Source organism: Mobula hypostoma, chromosome 20, assembly GCF_963921235.1.
Source record: "Mobula hypostoma chromosome 20, sMobHyp1.1, whole genome shotgun sequence".
Lineage (NCBI taxonomy): Eukaryota > Metazoa > Chordata > Chondrichthyes > Myliobatiformes > Myliobatidae > Mobula > Mobula hypostoma.
In genome coordinates this window covers 57,185,259-57,201,879 of record NC_086116.1, presented here as the reverse complement: position 1 = coordinate 57,201,879, position 16,621 = coordinate 57,185,259, and the positions used below count along the sequence as shown (strand labels likewise).

Sequence of the window (16,621 nt, the reverse complement as noted above, 5' to 3'; positions counted from 1 at the left end):
AGATATAAGAGCAGAATTAAACCATTTGGCTCATCGAATCTGCTCCATCATTCATCATTGCTGATTTATTATCCCCCTCAACCCCATTCTCCTATCTTCTCCCTATAACAATTGATACTCTGACTAATCAAGAACCTATCAGCTTCCGCTTTAAATATACTCAGTGACTTGGCCTCCACAGCTACCTGTGATAATACATCCCTGAGTCACCATCCACTGGCTAAAGAAATTCCTCCTTGTCATAATGTTCTGCTATATTCTAGCAACGTGTTAACTGCATTTTAAAGCTATGTATTCTAATGGCTTATTAGGACCTGGACCGTTTCCTGCAGTTCTGGACATGTGGGGCGGTGGAGGAGGTCTTGTAGAATATCGAGCAGCTCTTTTTGCATCCAGAGGATTTGCAGCGCTTGCCTTGGCATACATAAGACATGAGGACCTTCCACCAGCAAAAGAAGTCTTTGACCCAAGCCTTTCTTACTTTGAGGTAAAGAATATTTCATTGGATTTAATATTTCCAGTACAGAGGCGAGGGAGAAGGGCCGGTGTCCTGGTGAGGTTGAGACAGTATGCTAATTGGCTGCTGCTCCCTAGCATACTCCTGGCTAACTTTCAGTCCCTGGACAATATGCTTTGTGAACAGAGAGCCAGAACCTCCTATCAGCGGAAAACAAAGGAATGTAATGTTTTATACTTCGTGGAGACCTGGCTGACAGAGGAGATACCGGATCATGCTATCGAGCCTTCTGGGTTCTCCCTGTTCCAGGCAGACAGGTCAAAAAACCTCTCTGGGAAGAGTAAAGGAGGAGGGGTACGCTTCATGGTCAACAATGCTTGGTGCAATCCCAGGAAAGTGCATACCCTCAAATCCTTTTGTTCCCCAGATCTGGAGTACTTTGTGCTGCTGTGTAGACCTTACTGCCTGCCTAGGGAGTTCACGGCTGTTATTATCACAGCTGTATATATTCTGTCGCAGGCTGAAACTGACTTGGCTCTCAAGGAACTGTATGAGACCATCAGCACGCTGGAGACTGTATGCCCAGAGGCTGCCTTCATCGTTGCTGGTGACTTTAATAGAGCATCGCTGTCTAAAGCCTCTCTGAAGTTTTGTCAATACGCCCAGGTGAGCACACAGGGAGATAGCATACTCAACCACTGCTACTCTCCCTTCCGCAATGCTTACCATGCGTTTCTCCGCCCCGCCGTTTGGAAAGTCGGACCACTCATCCATCTTGCTGCTGCCGAGGTACAGGCAGAAGCTGAAAGAAGAGGCGCCATAGTTAAAACTGTCCACTGTTGGTCCGACCAATCGGCCTCCATGCTACAAGACTGCTTCGATGATGTCAACTAGAATGCCTTTCATGATGAGGATGTTTATTAGTTCACGGAAAAGGTCACGGGTTTCATCCAGAAGTGCATTGAAGATGTTGTGCCCCTGAAATCGGTCAGGGTCTATCTGAACCAGAAACCCTGGATCAACAGTGCTGTGCGAGCAGCACTTAGCGCTCGACACAGAGCTTACGTTGCAGGTGACCAACAGGAACTCAAGAAATGCAGCTACGATCTTCACGAAGTCATCAAGGCAGCGAAAGAACAATACAGGGACAAGACCCAGACATATTTCCCCACCAACAACAACACACGCAACTTATGGCAAGGTCTACGTACCATCGCAGACTTCAAAGCTAAACACAGTAGAGTTTCCAACATTGCTGCCCCTCTCCCAGATGAGCTAAATCGTTTTTACTCACGGTTGGATGTCGCCAACACTGAGCCCCCTGAGGAGAGCCATCGAAGCAACCTGCACCTTGGTCATCTCTGAGACTGAAGTACGCAGGTGTTTTCAATGGGTGGATAGTCGCAAGGCTGTGGACTGGATGGTGTCCCAGGGCGAGTACTCAGGATTTGCGTGGCCCAACTGGCAGGTGTGTTTTCAGGCATTTTTAATCTCTCCTTCTCCCAGTTTAGAGTGCCCTCCTACTTCAAAATGTCCACCATTGTTCTGATACCTAAAAAGACCAAGGTAACATGTCTGAACGACTGGTGTCCTATCACACTTACCTCAATAATAAGCAAATGCTTTGAAAGGCTGGTCAAGGATTACATCTGCAGCTTGCTACCACCCACACTGGACCCCCTACAATTCACCTACCGACACAACTGATCAATAGATGACGCAGTAGCCACAGCTCTACACACCATCCTTACACGTCTGGAAAAGAAGGATGCTTATGTGAGAATGCTGTTCTTGGACTACAGTTCAGCATTCAACACCATAATTCCAACCAGGCTCGACAGGAAGCTCAGAGACCTCGGCCTTGACCCTGCCTTGTGCAGCTGGATCCTACACTTCCTGTCAGATTGCCGGCAGGTGGTAAGAGTGGGCTCCCTCACCTCTGCCCCTCAACACAGGTGCCCCTCAGCGCTGTGTCCTAAGTCCCCTCCTTTACTCTCTGTATACCCATGACTATGCTGCCACCCACAACTCCAATCTGCTAATTCAATTTGCTGACCATGCTACATTGATTGGCCTAATCTCAAACAATAATGAGGCAGCCTACAAAGAGATCATCTCTCTGACATAGTGGTGTCAAGAAAACAACCTCTCTCTCAATGTCACAAAAACTAAGGAGCTGGTTGTGGACCACAGGAGGAATGAAAACAGGCTAACCTCTATTGACATCAATGGATCTGGGGTTGAGAGGGTGAACGGCTTTAAGTTCCTTGGCATACACATCACCGAGGGTCTCACCTGGTCTGTACACACCGGCTGTGTGGTGAAAAAGGCACAACAGTGTCTCTTTCACCTCAGATGGTTGAAGAAGTTTGGTATGGGCCCCCAAATCCTAAGAACTTTCTATAGGGGCACAATTGAGAGCATCCTGACTGACTGTCTCACTGCCTGGTATGGGAGCTGCCCTTCCCTCAATCACAGGACTCTGCAGAGAGTGGTGTGGACAGCCCAGCGCATCTGTAGATATGAACTTCTCACTATTCAGGGCATTTACAGAGACGGGTGCGTAAAAAGGGCCCAAAGGATCACTGGGGACCCGAGTCGCCCCAACTACAAACTGTTCCAGCTGCTACCATCAGAGAAATGGTACCGCAGCATAAAAGCCAGGACAGCTTCTTCCACCAGGCCATCAGACTGATTAATTCATGCTGATACAATTGTATTTGTATGTTAAATTGACTGTCCTGTTGTACATACTATTTATTATAAATTACTATAAATTGAACATTGCACATTTAGACAGATGTAACGTAAAGATTTTTACTCGTGTACTTGAAGGATGTAAGTAATAAAGTCAATTCAGTTCAATACTTTGATATTTGAAAGTTGAATAATTGACCTCACTTAAAATCTCTGAAAGCTTTTCATTATGCCTTTGCAGTCATGTCCTTTTGTATATGTCTGTGAGTTTGATTTTGAACAAATATTTAAAACTGGCCAATTATCAAGTTCAAAGATCAAAGTGAACTTATTATCAAAGTATGTATATGTCACCATATACCACCCTGAGATACATTTTCTTGCAGGCATTCACTGTAAGAACAAAGATGTTCAATATAATAAATGTAAAACTACACACAAAGACCGACAAATAACAATATGCAAATGAAGAAAACTACAAATATTTTTTAAAAATCCAAGTTCAAGTATGGTTCAATTTCATATCTGAGAATGTATACAGTATACAACCTGAAATTCGTACTCAAGACATCCACAGAACAGAAAATTTTCTAAGGAATGAATCACAGAAATATCTGAACTCCAAAGCCCTCCCCCCCCCCGCCAGTTGTACCAACAAAAACAATGACCCTCACCATGCAAGCAATAGCAAAGCCCCCAAGGTGAACTTGATCTAGAGTCCATCAAAAACTACAGTCCATCCTAACACTTCGGCATCTTAGACGATCTCTCACTAGCAAAGAGAGGTCACTCCTGCAGCAAGAGTAAATTATTTAATTCTAAAAATGTAAACTGTTTTGAAGTAAAAAAGCAACAAGGGGATTGGAATGGTTCCTCTTTGTACTGTGAAAGCAGTCAATGTAGTGGTGCATAAAGGCCGCCTACAAATGATTCTACTCAGAATATAAATGGGCCAAAGTCAGGTACACCCACATAACTTATGGCAGAAGTCATGTCCAGTCAAAATTGCAGGGTCGGTAGTTTTTAATGTTTATTGTTTTTGTTAAATGATGATGTTATTTATGTTGCTCACTATCACACAGGAGGCCTTCGTTGCCCTTGAGAGCCATCCAAAGATTGCAAAAGGGAGAGTTGCCCTTGTAGGGCTTTCACTTGGATTTACAGTGGCACTCCTGATGGCAGCAGAGCTCAGAAATATTCATGTAAGTTTAATAAACTATGAAAATGATTTGAAAATGAGAAATGTTAAGTTCAGCATCCAAATGGAAACTTGGTACAAGATTCCAATTTAACATTTTAATTCATTGTATTACTATGAGATTGGAACTAGTTTTATGTCTGTTTACTAAATTTTAAGTGAGAATCCAGCCATTGCAAAATATTTTTGAATCATCTGTTGAATAAACTTACAACAAAAAATTTGCAATTTTAAGGGTCAAAATGAGAATTCATTGTTCGTAGATATATATTTTCAATCAGATTGGTTATTCTCTTGTAGTTTTCAAACTAAGAATCTGAGTGTTTTGAAATGAAGGTTTATTCAATAAATCTTGTCTTTGCAAAGTAGTTAAACTGACAAGGCAGTCAGTTTCCCAACTAAGCTGACATATTTTCCAGTTCTGATTTAGCGTGCAAAATTGTAAAATGTTCTGCAATTGTGGTTGGTTATTATTATCGCAGACCGTGGATTAATTTGCTGGAAATTGGTTTTGTGAATCTGTCTCTGCTTCTAGCTTCATTTTTTTTTACAAAGAATACAAACTCTTCTACGGATCTTGTTTGTTCATCCATTCCACTTCACATTTTTTCCTTCAGCCCAAATGTTTAGTCTGTATCAGTGGAAGTCATTTTAATCTGATCAAGGATGGAAATTCAATTCTGTTTCAAGATGCGAATGAGTAAGTTAATCTAATTTCTAATTTTCTTCTTTTATATATTACTGCTGTTCTTCAGTAGTTATTACTTTAGTAGAGTGCAGACCTTATTGAATATATCATTGTATTTAAATATCTGAGTGAATTGGTTGCCTCCTGCAAGAAAGCTTCAACTTAGAGAATTGCTAAAATGCCTCAAACTCTGTGAAGTTGGTAACCTGTGCAAACCTATATAATTTTCAATGAGAGGAAGGATTTATAACACAGTATAAAGTAAAATGTTATCTTGGACTAATTAATCGTGTATTTTTCTTGTCTTTTCACCAAGTCATGAAAGTAAATTTAAGTTTGCGGAAGATGGCGCTGTGATATGGAAATACATTCCTTTGCCATTCACAGATCCAGAGTCCATGGTGAAGGTAAAAGCTTTTACTCATAATGTAAATAATAAAAAGGAAAAAAAAGGCTGAGAAATAAATTAACATCTGTGTAGCCGACCAAAAAATATTTTGCTTGTGAACTTAATTTTAATTGGCCAAGTCAAGGAGGGGGGTATGGAAGGATGAGGAATAGAGATGATTCCCTAATACAATAAGATGGGCTCTTAACCTTGCAGTCAAATTTGGAATTAGATTTACAGTATTATTGTCTTACGGCATGAAATCTGTTGTTTGCAATAACAGTGCAGTGCAGAGACATAAAACTACTGTAAATTACAAAATAAATAATGCAGAAACATAGAAAACATACAGGCCCTTTGGCCCACAAAGCTGTGCCGAAAATGTCCCTACCTTAGAACTACCTAGGCTTTACCCATCTATTTTTCTAAGCTCCATGTAGCCATCCAGGAGTCTCTTTAAAAAAAAAACCCTATCGTTTCCTCCTCCACCGCCACCACCAGCAGCCCATTCCACACACTCACCACTCTCTACGTTTAAAAAAAAAAGACATCTTACCCCTGACTCTCCTCTGTACCGACTACTAAGTACCTTAAAACTATGCCCTCTCGTGTTAGCTATTTCAGCCCTGGGGAAGAGCCTCTGACTATCCACACGATCAATGCCTCTCATTATCTTGTACACCTCTATCAGGTCACCTCTCATCCTCCGTTGCCCCAAGGATAAAAGGCCGAGTTCACTCAATCTATTCTCATAAGGCATGTTCCCTAATCCAGGCAACATCCTTGTAAATCTCTTCTGCACCCTTTCTATGGTTTCCACATCCTTCCTGTTGTGAGGCCACCAGAACTGAGCACAGTACTCCAAGTGGGGTCTGACCAGGGTCCTATATAGCTGCCTATGTTCCCCGTAAGCTGCGCGTGCACACACGTTTTTCAACGAGTGCGCACAGGAAATTAATGTGCGCACAAAAGGTAAGTTACTTAAAATAAGTAATTAATAATTATACTTGCTGAAAATAATCTTTCAGCTAAATGTTTCTGTTAACTAGTTAGTCGGTTTTTCAAATACCACAATGCATGGCACTAACTTACGTCACCTCACCTATCCTGTTCCGGTTTGTACCGCTGCATCTCAGCAGCAGCCGTCTTTGGCGGACAGTGTTCATAGCATAAAGTTTACAAAGATCTGTTTCAAATCCTGTAGATAGCTTACTAAGTTCTTATTGGAAAAAATATTGATTCACTATGTCGAATTCAAAAGAAGCAAAGGGTGTAAAGCGCAAAAGAACTGCAAATTTGTTTAAAGTTGAATGGCTTAACAAAATAGTAGAAACTGCTACACCGAAAGTTCATGAGGCCATGAACGTTCAGCTACGAGAAATATTTATGTATGATTCAGAAACTGGAGTTATTTGTTTGTAATATCTAATGACGTTGTCATGAACAGAGCAAACACAAAGAGAAATAATGTATGAGATCATGAAAGGGCAACGTAACTTCATTGGACATGTGATTAGGAAAGAGGAGTTGGAATGCATAGTAATTATGGGGAAGACTGAAGGGAAGAAAGCAAGAGGAAGATAAAGACAAATGATGATGGAGACAGCAGCCAGAGAACTGGAAATGAATACCAATGAATTGATCCACTTGACCCGAAACAGGAGTGTGCGGGCCATGGCAGTCAAAGCTTAAACTGGGCACGGCACGTGATGATGATGATTGTCGTGGTGCGAAAGTTGCTGGAGTATTTGCTAGTGCAGAGAAGTGGGATGATATTTGGAAACTTGACTTTTTGAAGCGTCATTTGGCAAGTAAGTAGCATTTGGACGATGTACAAAAGCTCAGGCAACAGAATCCGTCATTACCCGTTACAGGAGTGCTATGCATGTTACACTTTACATTCAGTTCAACACATTAATGAACATATGGAAAAGTATGTTCAACTCCCAGACAGCTGGCGAAGCAAAAATTATGCGTTCAAATTTCTGGAGACTATCAACTGTATTGTTCAGAAAGACATGTTTGAAGAAATAGCATCAGCAGATTTTCACACGTTAGCAGTTGATGAAAGCACAGACATATCTGTCAATAAATGTCTCATTCTGTACTTCAAATTCGGATCTAAAATTGTACTGTTTATAAAATGTTTTTTGGCGGAATAGTTCAGCTGCAGGCGTGTGATGCTTCCTCTGTTGTTTCAGCGATCAGGCAGATTTATGAAGAGAAGAAACTTGACCTCCATAAAATGGTGATGTTTACGTCTGATGGAGCGTCAGTAATGTTGGGCAGAGTTAATGGTGTTGCAGCAAGGCTTAAACAAGACATTCCACACTTAGTTCAGCAACACTGTGTAGCACTCCATGAAGATCTGGGGATTTGCGATGCATGGAAAGAAGTGAAGTTAATCAGAGACATTGAAACCTTGATGAGAACAATCTATACAATGTTTTCTTGATCTGCAGTTAAAAGATGCGAATTTAAAGAAATTGCAGAGAATTCTGAAAATGAAGCTGTTGCTTTCAGACCACTTTATGAAGTCAGATGGTTATCTAGACACTTTGCATTGCAGGCAATAATAAAAAATTATGAGGCACTGATCACATACTTTGAAGAAGATCAGTCAAATGACCCTGTGGCTAAATACTGTCACAAGAAATTGATAAACATCACATACAAAGTAGCTTTACAGGTTTTAAGTGATGTCTTTGATGTACTGGCTGCACTGTGCAAGGTTTTGCAAAAGAGTGGCCTGACACCGATTGATTCACTTCATGTTGCGCGAGGCAAAATTAACAAGATAAGAAAGCAGTATCTGGGAGACAATGTTTCATGGAGTGACAAAGTTAAAGTTTTGTTAAGCCAACAACGTGAAGAAAGCTTCACAGTAGATACAAGTTCGCTGTTGACTTTTATAAATAGCCTTTTGTGATAGATAGATATACTTTATTGATATTTATTCATTATTGATAATTGATAATTGTTCATTTAGAAGAAAGGTTTCCTGAAGATGAGGTACAAGAATGGTCAGCTTTTCATTTCTCCGCAATTGCAGATTGTGACTTCACATTTGACGATGAATAAGTTAATACCTTATGTCTAAAATATCATGATTTTCTAGCTGAAAATACTGTAATAGTTAGTTTAATGATTTCAAATTTTCTGTGCAAGAAAAAATTAAATACAAACTGATTTCAAACTTTGCTCAAATGGTGGCGTTTGTACTTCAAAATGAACAGTTTTGCGACCTTGCACAGTTGATGGACATTGGGGGAAACTTTTTTTACGTCTAGTGCAGACTGTGAGTGAGGTTTTAGCCTAATGAATCAACTCAAAAACAAGCTGAGAAACTGTTTAGGTGAATGTCATTTGGATATGTTAATGAGAATCAAAAGCTATCAATTGGATGGAAGTTCTATTAGCCTATATAGAGTTTACAAAGAATGGGTAAATGCCAAAGACAAGAGAGAGAAAAAATAACTGAGTGGCTTAAATAAGTATGTTATTTTGTTGTTGTTCTGTGCAGTTTTATGTCAAGTATTTTGTAAACCTACATAAACTGTGCCATGTGTGCATTCAGTGCACACACACTTCTGTTACAGGAAAAAAATTTGCACAAAAGATTTTTGCGCACACTGACTACTAAAAATTAGAGGGAACATTAATAGCTGCAACATTAAAAAAAAGGAATAATTGAATAGTGTTCATGGATAATTCAGAAATCTGATGGCTGAGGGCAAGAAGTTGATTCTGAATCATTGAGTATGGGTTTTTCAAGCTCCTGTACTTATACCCTGATGGTAGTTCCCTGATGAAGAGGGCATTGTTGTAGATGGTGAGTGCCTTTAATGACAGATGTTACGTAACCGGCAACAATGAATATCAATTGAGACAGGTTATATAAAAACAACCAAACATTTATTAAACACGGATAAACGATAAAAAAAACAAATGAAAACCTTAACCGGAAGTTAACCGCTATGCAGCCGTTCAACAAACCGTCACTCGGCACCGGTTCTTAAAGCGTTAAATGTGAAAACAGTTCTTAAAGCGGTAAAGTCAAATATAGTTCTTAAAATGGTAAATTCGAAAGTCCAGCAAATTTATACATTCAATTGGGAGAGACTTCTCTGGAGAAGGATTTCTTCATAGACGTGACTTTCCTGCTGGTTCTGTTCAAAGGATTTACAATGCTGGAAATAAACAGTTTAAAACAACTGACCTTAATTTCTCTTGGAGAGAGCAAACCGTTGCATGAACGCTTTTCTCTTTTGGCAAGAGTTATCTTCGATGCAGGACACTACTCCTTCAACGAAGACTCAATAAGTTCGATCCATTGTTAAACTGCCGAATGAAACCGACACTTCTCAATCCTTCGGGTCCTGTACTTCGATAAAGTCTTCACTCTCCTGTACTACTGCTGGAATAAGGTACATCAACACATGTAGCAAAAATTGCCAATCCAGCACTATTGTACCTTGCAACAGAACGTAACAACATTTCAAAAATGAAACTGCGTCATAAAAACAAATATGCAACAGAAAGAGAGACACAGTACATTCTAGCTGGAAATCTAAAAACTAAAAACTAACTGCGTCATCTGGGGTCTTCCCTTATATACCCGCGGTACGCATGTCATTACGTGACCTCACATCGGCGGGAAAATTACATCAGGTGACCTCCAAAAGACCATTACATCATTCTCAAAAAAACCCCCACAGATCTCCTTGAGGTATGTAACACAGATGCCACCTTCTTGAGGCACTCACTCTTGAAATCCTTGGTGGTAGGGAGGCTTGTGCCTATGATGGCTGGCAGAGTCGACAAACCACTGCAGCCTTTTGTGGTCCTGTGCATTAGAGCCTTCCTAGCGGGTTGAGATGCAGCCAGTCACTGTACATCTATAGAAATGTGCAAGGCTTCTGCGTGACATACCAAATCTCCTCAGACTCCTAACAAAGTAGAGCTGCTGGCATGTCTCCTCTGTGGTTGCATCAGTGTGTTGAACCTACAGTGGACCTTCCAAGATGTTGAGGCTGTGTAGGGCTTGCACTTTATAGTCTGCCTGCACTGCACATTCTCACTGTAACTGTAACACTTTTATTCTGCATTTTGGATTTGTTTTTTTTCCCTCGTACTACCTCGATGCAATGGTGTGCTGAATTGATCTCTATGGATGATATACAAAACAAACATTTTCTACCGTACCTTGATACATGAAACAGTAATAAGCTGGTTGTATGCTTGTCTCTAAATAATCGTCACTGGAGGCAAGACTCTATGATAAATAGCTCCTGATTGCTTTTAACAGTGTCTTCCATGCAGGCCAGATATCGCAGAGGAGTAAAAAAAATCAATTTATTTTAATAAATGCTCTAAATATTATTTTTATTTATTTATAAATAGAGCACAACAACAGGCTCTTCTGGCCCAGCAGGTCTGTGCCACCCACGTGCGCAATTAATCTCCTAACCCCGTATGTGGGAGGAAACCCATCGGGAACTGAATCTGGGACCCTGGTGCTGTAATGCTAATTTCTACGCTACCGTGATGTCCCCAACCACCCCCCCCCCCCCAAATTGTTTCTGCCCAACTTTGAACTGAAGACCTTTCACGTGTCAGGCAAATATGGTTATCGCTACACTACAAAACAATCACAATATAGATTCTATTGCAGTGCATCAATCGGATAAGTGTATTGATCAGCATCAATGGAGTTTTATCAAACTCCATTAATCTGCAGCACTTGGAACATTGATGCCGATCTGGCAGATTATTGGATCATCGGATGTTACTCCTTTTAATATGCCATCACCTTTAAATTCACTTTTTTATAAAAGAAATTCTACAGTAGTATAATAGATTTTTTTCAGTAAAGCACATGGAGGAAAATGGGACCTCCAAATAACAGGATAGTGGATTATCAATGTTTTAATGTACTTTGTTTTGAGATCATAGACCCTGAATTTATTTCATTAACAGCAGATAACCTTTGTTTTGTACATAAAAATACTTGATTTGTTTATGGCATATTTCCGGGCCACAAATCCAGGCAAGTTATCAGGTGTTTGAGTGCAACTGGAGGTTTCAATGAAAAGATGCATTTTAAAATGAATCAAATGTCTCATTTTTTTCCCTTTATTTGTAAAGGCCATTTGATTTAGACCTGTAAATTGACCATCTTTCTACTAAAATGAGTTATCAATGGTAGGAATAGATAATTTTGCAACTGCATGGGCAGTTACATGCAATAAGTAAGAAATCAAAAACAAACATTTTATTTACTGATATGCCATATTTTAGTACAATAGTTGAGCAAACTCAATTTATGAATTCCAAAGATTCATGTAGAAAGATACTGGCAGAATGCTCCATGAATATATGTAGAAGGGATATTTCTACTTGCTTATGCCTTCAGATTTTTACTTTAAATCATTTCATACATACTTGCTGTTAATATTCAAAACATAATTGTCTTTGTTTGAAAGCTTGATAAAATCAGATGCCCCTTATTGATTATCTGTGGTGATGATGATCAAAACTGGCCTGCATTTGAATCTGCTTTTGAGGTAAGTACCTGTTGTACCCACTTCCATATGAGATTTCAAGGTTTTTGGTGAGAATTATTTGTTGCTGAAAGCTTGGTTATTCTTCCTCTCAGATACAGAATCTGATGAAGGTGGCAGGAAATGATCATTTGCTCACAACAGTCGTGTATCCTCAGACTGGCCATCTAATTGAGCCTCCTTATACCCCCCACTTCAGGTCGACCAGGTTTAAGCTGCATTCCACAAACAAAATAGGTGAGATATCATATTATGAATGATAATGGTCATTCCCAGTAGTTAGATTGCAGGTATCCTTGGGGAGTTGTTACAATAGCAATGAGCAGTCTTTCCTTTTTGTAATTGAATATTTAATTGGCAGTGAACGAGTTATGACCTAATCCGTCGTATTCTCTCTTTGGTAGAGTCTAGCCTAACACTCATTCAAATTGATGTCATAGTTTGTGAAGCTAGCAGTAATGTAGACTTGGCGATGATACCTGGCTCAATCTAATATTTAACTATTCTGCTTTTTCTTCCTAAAGTAAAGGTTTTATGGGGAGGATCAACAAAACCTCATTCAGATGCTCAGGAGGATTCCTGGAAAAAGATTCTTGCATATCTGGAAAACCATCTTGTACTTGAACATCCTGCTGTGAACCAGTCCAAACTGTGAAAGTTGATTTTGTGTGAAATTGCTAATAGTTCCTTCAAAAGAAGCAACTTTGTTACTCTGTCTGTTGCGTACTTTTCATTTAATTCATAATTAATCTGTTGAAAAATTTGTACTTGGTTGCATTAGAGTTGTAAGCAGATATACATAGAAGGTCACCATTTATCCTGTGACAGTCAATGCCCTAGCAGAGCTGCCCATACATAGAAACACAGAAAATAGGTGCAGGAATAGGCCATTCGGCCCTTCGAGCCTGCACTGCCATTCGGTACGATCATGGCTGATCATCCAACTCAGAACCCTGTACCTGCCTTCCCTCCATACCCCCTGATCCCCATAGCCAAGGCTGTGCATCCTCCTCACAGCCAACTCTGCTGCCCAGCTTCGTGTCATCCGCAAACTTGGAGATGCTGCATTTAATTTCCTTGTCTAAGTCATTAATATATATTGTAAACAACTGGGGTCCCAGCACTGAGCCTTGCGGTACCCCACTCGTCACTGCCTGCCATTCTGAAAAGGTCCCATTTATTCCCACTCTTTGCTTTCTGTCTGTCAACCAATTCTCTGTCCACATCAATACCATACCCCCAATACCGTGTACTTTAAGTTTGCACACTAATCTCCTGTATGGGACCTTGTCAAAAGCCTTTTGAAAATCCAGATATACCACATCCACTGGTTCTCCCCTATCCACTCTACTAGTTACTTCCTCAAAAAATTCTATGAGATTCGTCAGACATGATTTTCCTTTCACAAATCCATGCTGACTTTGTCCAGTGATTTCACTGCTTTCCAAATGTACTGTTATCACATCTTTGATAACTGACTCTAGCATTTTCCCCACCACCGATGTCAGGCTAACCGGTCTATAATTCCCTGGTTTTTCTCTCACTCCTTTTTCCAAAAAGTGGGGTTACATTAGCCACCTTCCAATCCTCAGGAACTAATCCAGAATCTAAAGAGTTTTGAAAAATTATCACTTATGCATCCACTATTTCGTGGGCTACTTCCTTAAGCACTCTGGGATGCAGACCATCTGGCCCTAGGGAATTGATCTGCCTTTAATCCCTTCAATTTACCTAACACCACTTCCCTACTAACATGTATTTCCCTCAGTTCCTCCATCTCACTAGACCCTCGGTCCCCTACTATTTCTGGAAGATTATTTATGTCCTCTTTGGTGAAGACAGAACCAAAGTAGTTATTCAATTGGTCTGCCATGTCCTTGTTCCCCATGATCAATTCACCTATATTTTCATTACCTACCTTTTCCCCATTACTTCATTAATGTAGGCTAATAACATTGAGTGTTTCCAGAAGCTTTTCAGCACTGATATGGGAAGAGAGTGTAGCTCAAACTCATGAAATTTGTGCCCTCTAATTACTGTCTCTTCTGTTACTAGAGATGAGCTTTGATCTTCCATTTATCTTCTCTGCTGTAGGGTGAAGAATCTTGTTTCTCTGGTCTCACAAGCCTTTCACCTGTAATACTAGCCTTTTAGGAAGAGATATTCTTTAAAGGGTCGTGTATATAAAATATATGTATTTTGCCTACCCCCCAGAAAGCTGTTAAGTTTGGTCACTGAGAATATTTATTTAAAGTTCAAGTGAACTTTAAATAACGCATGGGACAGAAGCAAGGTCGCATCGTGCATTGCACGGACCAGCAAAGACTGGCCGGCTTAGTGAACAGAGTGGTGGACACCCCTGCTGAAATCCGGAGGAAAACACACAGAGGGGGATCACAAAGCCGAGGAAAGAGGACCGGGTCGAGACAACAGAGACTTTTGGAGAAGAGGAGTTCGGTGGGTTATACCGTTCCGACTGACTGGAAGGCCACTGAGAGCGGTAAGCGTAAAGGAGTTTGGTGCTTACTGTTCTGGCTAACAACGGATGGTGCAATCCAGGGTATATTATGATCGAGGAGCGTGTTTGCAGACTGGATATTGAACTTTTTACTGTTGGACTTCGACCACATTCCACCGTGATACAACACTTGGCAGCACGGGAGGTCGTTCCTGCCTGTGGCCATTGAACGTGCAGCTCCTCCCGTGGAGGGTCAGACACCCTGAGCCAATAGACTGGTCCTGGACTTACTTTCCATCTGGCATAGTTTGCATTTTGGTGTTTCATTGTTGGGGTGTTTTGTATTGCTATATTTATGCTCTATTGGTTGGTGCGGCTGTAAAGAAACCAAATTTCCCTCGGGATTAATAAAGTATATCTATCTATCACAAAGATTTTTGGTTCATGGGATGCTGCTGAGAATAGTATAGGTTTTGGGGATCCAAGGGAAAGGGGCAAGCTTGTTGTAAAATTGCTTGGTGGGAGGATATAAAAGTTAAAGTATAGTGTTTTAAAGTTTAAAGTAGAGTTTATCATCATACACAAATAATCTATGCACAAGTGCATTGGAGAACTTCCAGCAGCACCATAGACACGCAGCATCACCTCAACAACATTTACAAGAAAACACCCTTTAACATAAACACAATTGGAACTTTATTGCAAGGTGTTGTTAATATGTAGTGTTTAGTGTTTTGCTGGTTAGTTCAAGAACCGAATGGTTGAAGGAAGTAGCTGATCTTGAACCTGGTGGTTTGGGATTTCAGTCTTCTGCACCTCTTGCCCAATGGTAGCTGCAAAAGTTCAAATTAAATTTATTATCAAAGATTATATATGTCACCATATACAAACCTGAGATTTGTTTTCTTGCAGGCATACATAGTAAATCCAAGAAACATAATAGAATCGATGAAATATCACACTCCACAGGACAGACAAATGGCCAGTGTGCAAAAGACAATAAACTGCAAGTACAAAAAAACGTAATAATAATAAAAGCAATAAAGTAGTGTGACCCAGATGGTGGGAATCTTTGATAATCATGCCTGCTGTAGCTACAACTTTCTGCAGCTTATGTGCATTCAAATACCTGTGCATTCAGAATGATGTACCAGGCCATGAACAGGATGTGTTCAACAGTACATATGAACAAGTTTGCTACAGTGTTTGATGATAAACCAGACTGACCTCCTAAGAAAGTAGAGATGCTGTTAATGATTGTATAGGGTTGTGACGGGCTCAGGACAGGGCACCTGATATGTCAACACCAGAAATTTAAAGCTGCCGTTGATTCCCAATGTAGTCTGATACTTGTTCACCCTACCTGTTTGCAGTGGTATTCCACAGGGCTTAGTGCCAAGTCCTTGATTTTCTATGATTTTTTGAAGTGATTTAAGAAGTCTGTAGATGATACAAAAATTGGTTGTGGTTGATAATGAGAAAGTTATAGTGGAGGAAGCACGTTTTCCATATTTAAAATGATTTTGGTTGAGAACTTGGTATGTTGTATTTAGTAACAGCAGGAACATGGATAGCTTTTTCCAGCCAATATGGATAGAATAGGAGAAGTGACCTTTGATATAAATATCTGATATGAGGATCGGGAAGAAAGGTAGAAAATCAGCCATGATATTCAATGGTGAGGCACTCTCAAAGAACCAGATATAATGGAAATCTTGTTTATCTTGTTCCACATCAATGTTTATGAAATCCAAAATTACACATGTTCCTGTTAACTTGTCTTGCCTTAAAATTATTATGTGCATCATTATTACGTGTATAATTTTATACTTAAAAATGAACGAATTATATTTAAGACTATCAAACATTTTATATTGAAAGATTCATATTTTGTTTTCTGTGGTGCTTTACTTATTAAAGAAATGATATGTATTTTTCTCTTGGGTTGGTGCTTTGTCTTCACATGATGTACTTTATAGGAGGATATCCAGTTGATTAACTTGTAATGTGATTTCCTGTGCAATTACTCTTTGAATAAATTGCTCACAACTGCATTCCTGAGAATGTCACGGATCTCCCTCCGACTGAATCACCGGTGACTTTGAAAGCGATATCGGAGTTAATTCAGAGGGAAATTTCAACCTCTGTTAGGGAGATGATTCGTACGGAAAT

At 40.0% G+C, this 16,621-nt stretch overlaps 1 protein-coding gene across 16 annotated transcripts in view; it reads left to right on the top strand.

The window, feature by feature from the left end:
- The window catches only part of LOC134359551 (acyl-coenzyme A thioesterase 3-like), a 106,457-nt gene extending 93,477 nt beyond the window's left edge, over positions 1-12,980 (top strand). For 15 of the 16 annotated variants that reach the window (XM_063072976.1, XM_063072984.1, XM_063072982.1 and 12 more), the window contains 7 exons: positions 312-487; positions 4,237-4,356; positions 4,970-5,052; positions 5,357-5,447; positions 11,914-11,994; positions 12,087-12,228; positions 12,516-12,980. In XM_063072976.1, the coding sequence (XP_062929046.1) occupies positions 312-487; positions 4,237-4,356; positions 4,970-5,052; positions 5,357-5,447; positions 11,914-11,994; positions 12,087-12,228; positions 12,516-12,646 (824 nt within the window). In that variant the 3' untranslated portion in view covers positions 12,647-12,980. The remainder of the gene's footprint in view (positions 1-311; positions 488-4,236; positions 4,357-4,969; positions 5,053-5,356; positions 5,448-11,913; positions 11,995-12,086; positions 12,229-12,515) is intronic. The other variant, XM_063072987.1, reaches the window with a different exon arrangement.
- Positions 12,981-16,621: the final 3,641 nt, after the last annotated feature.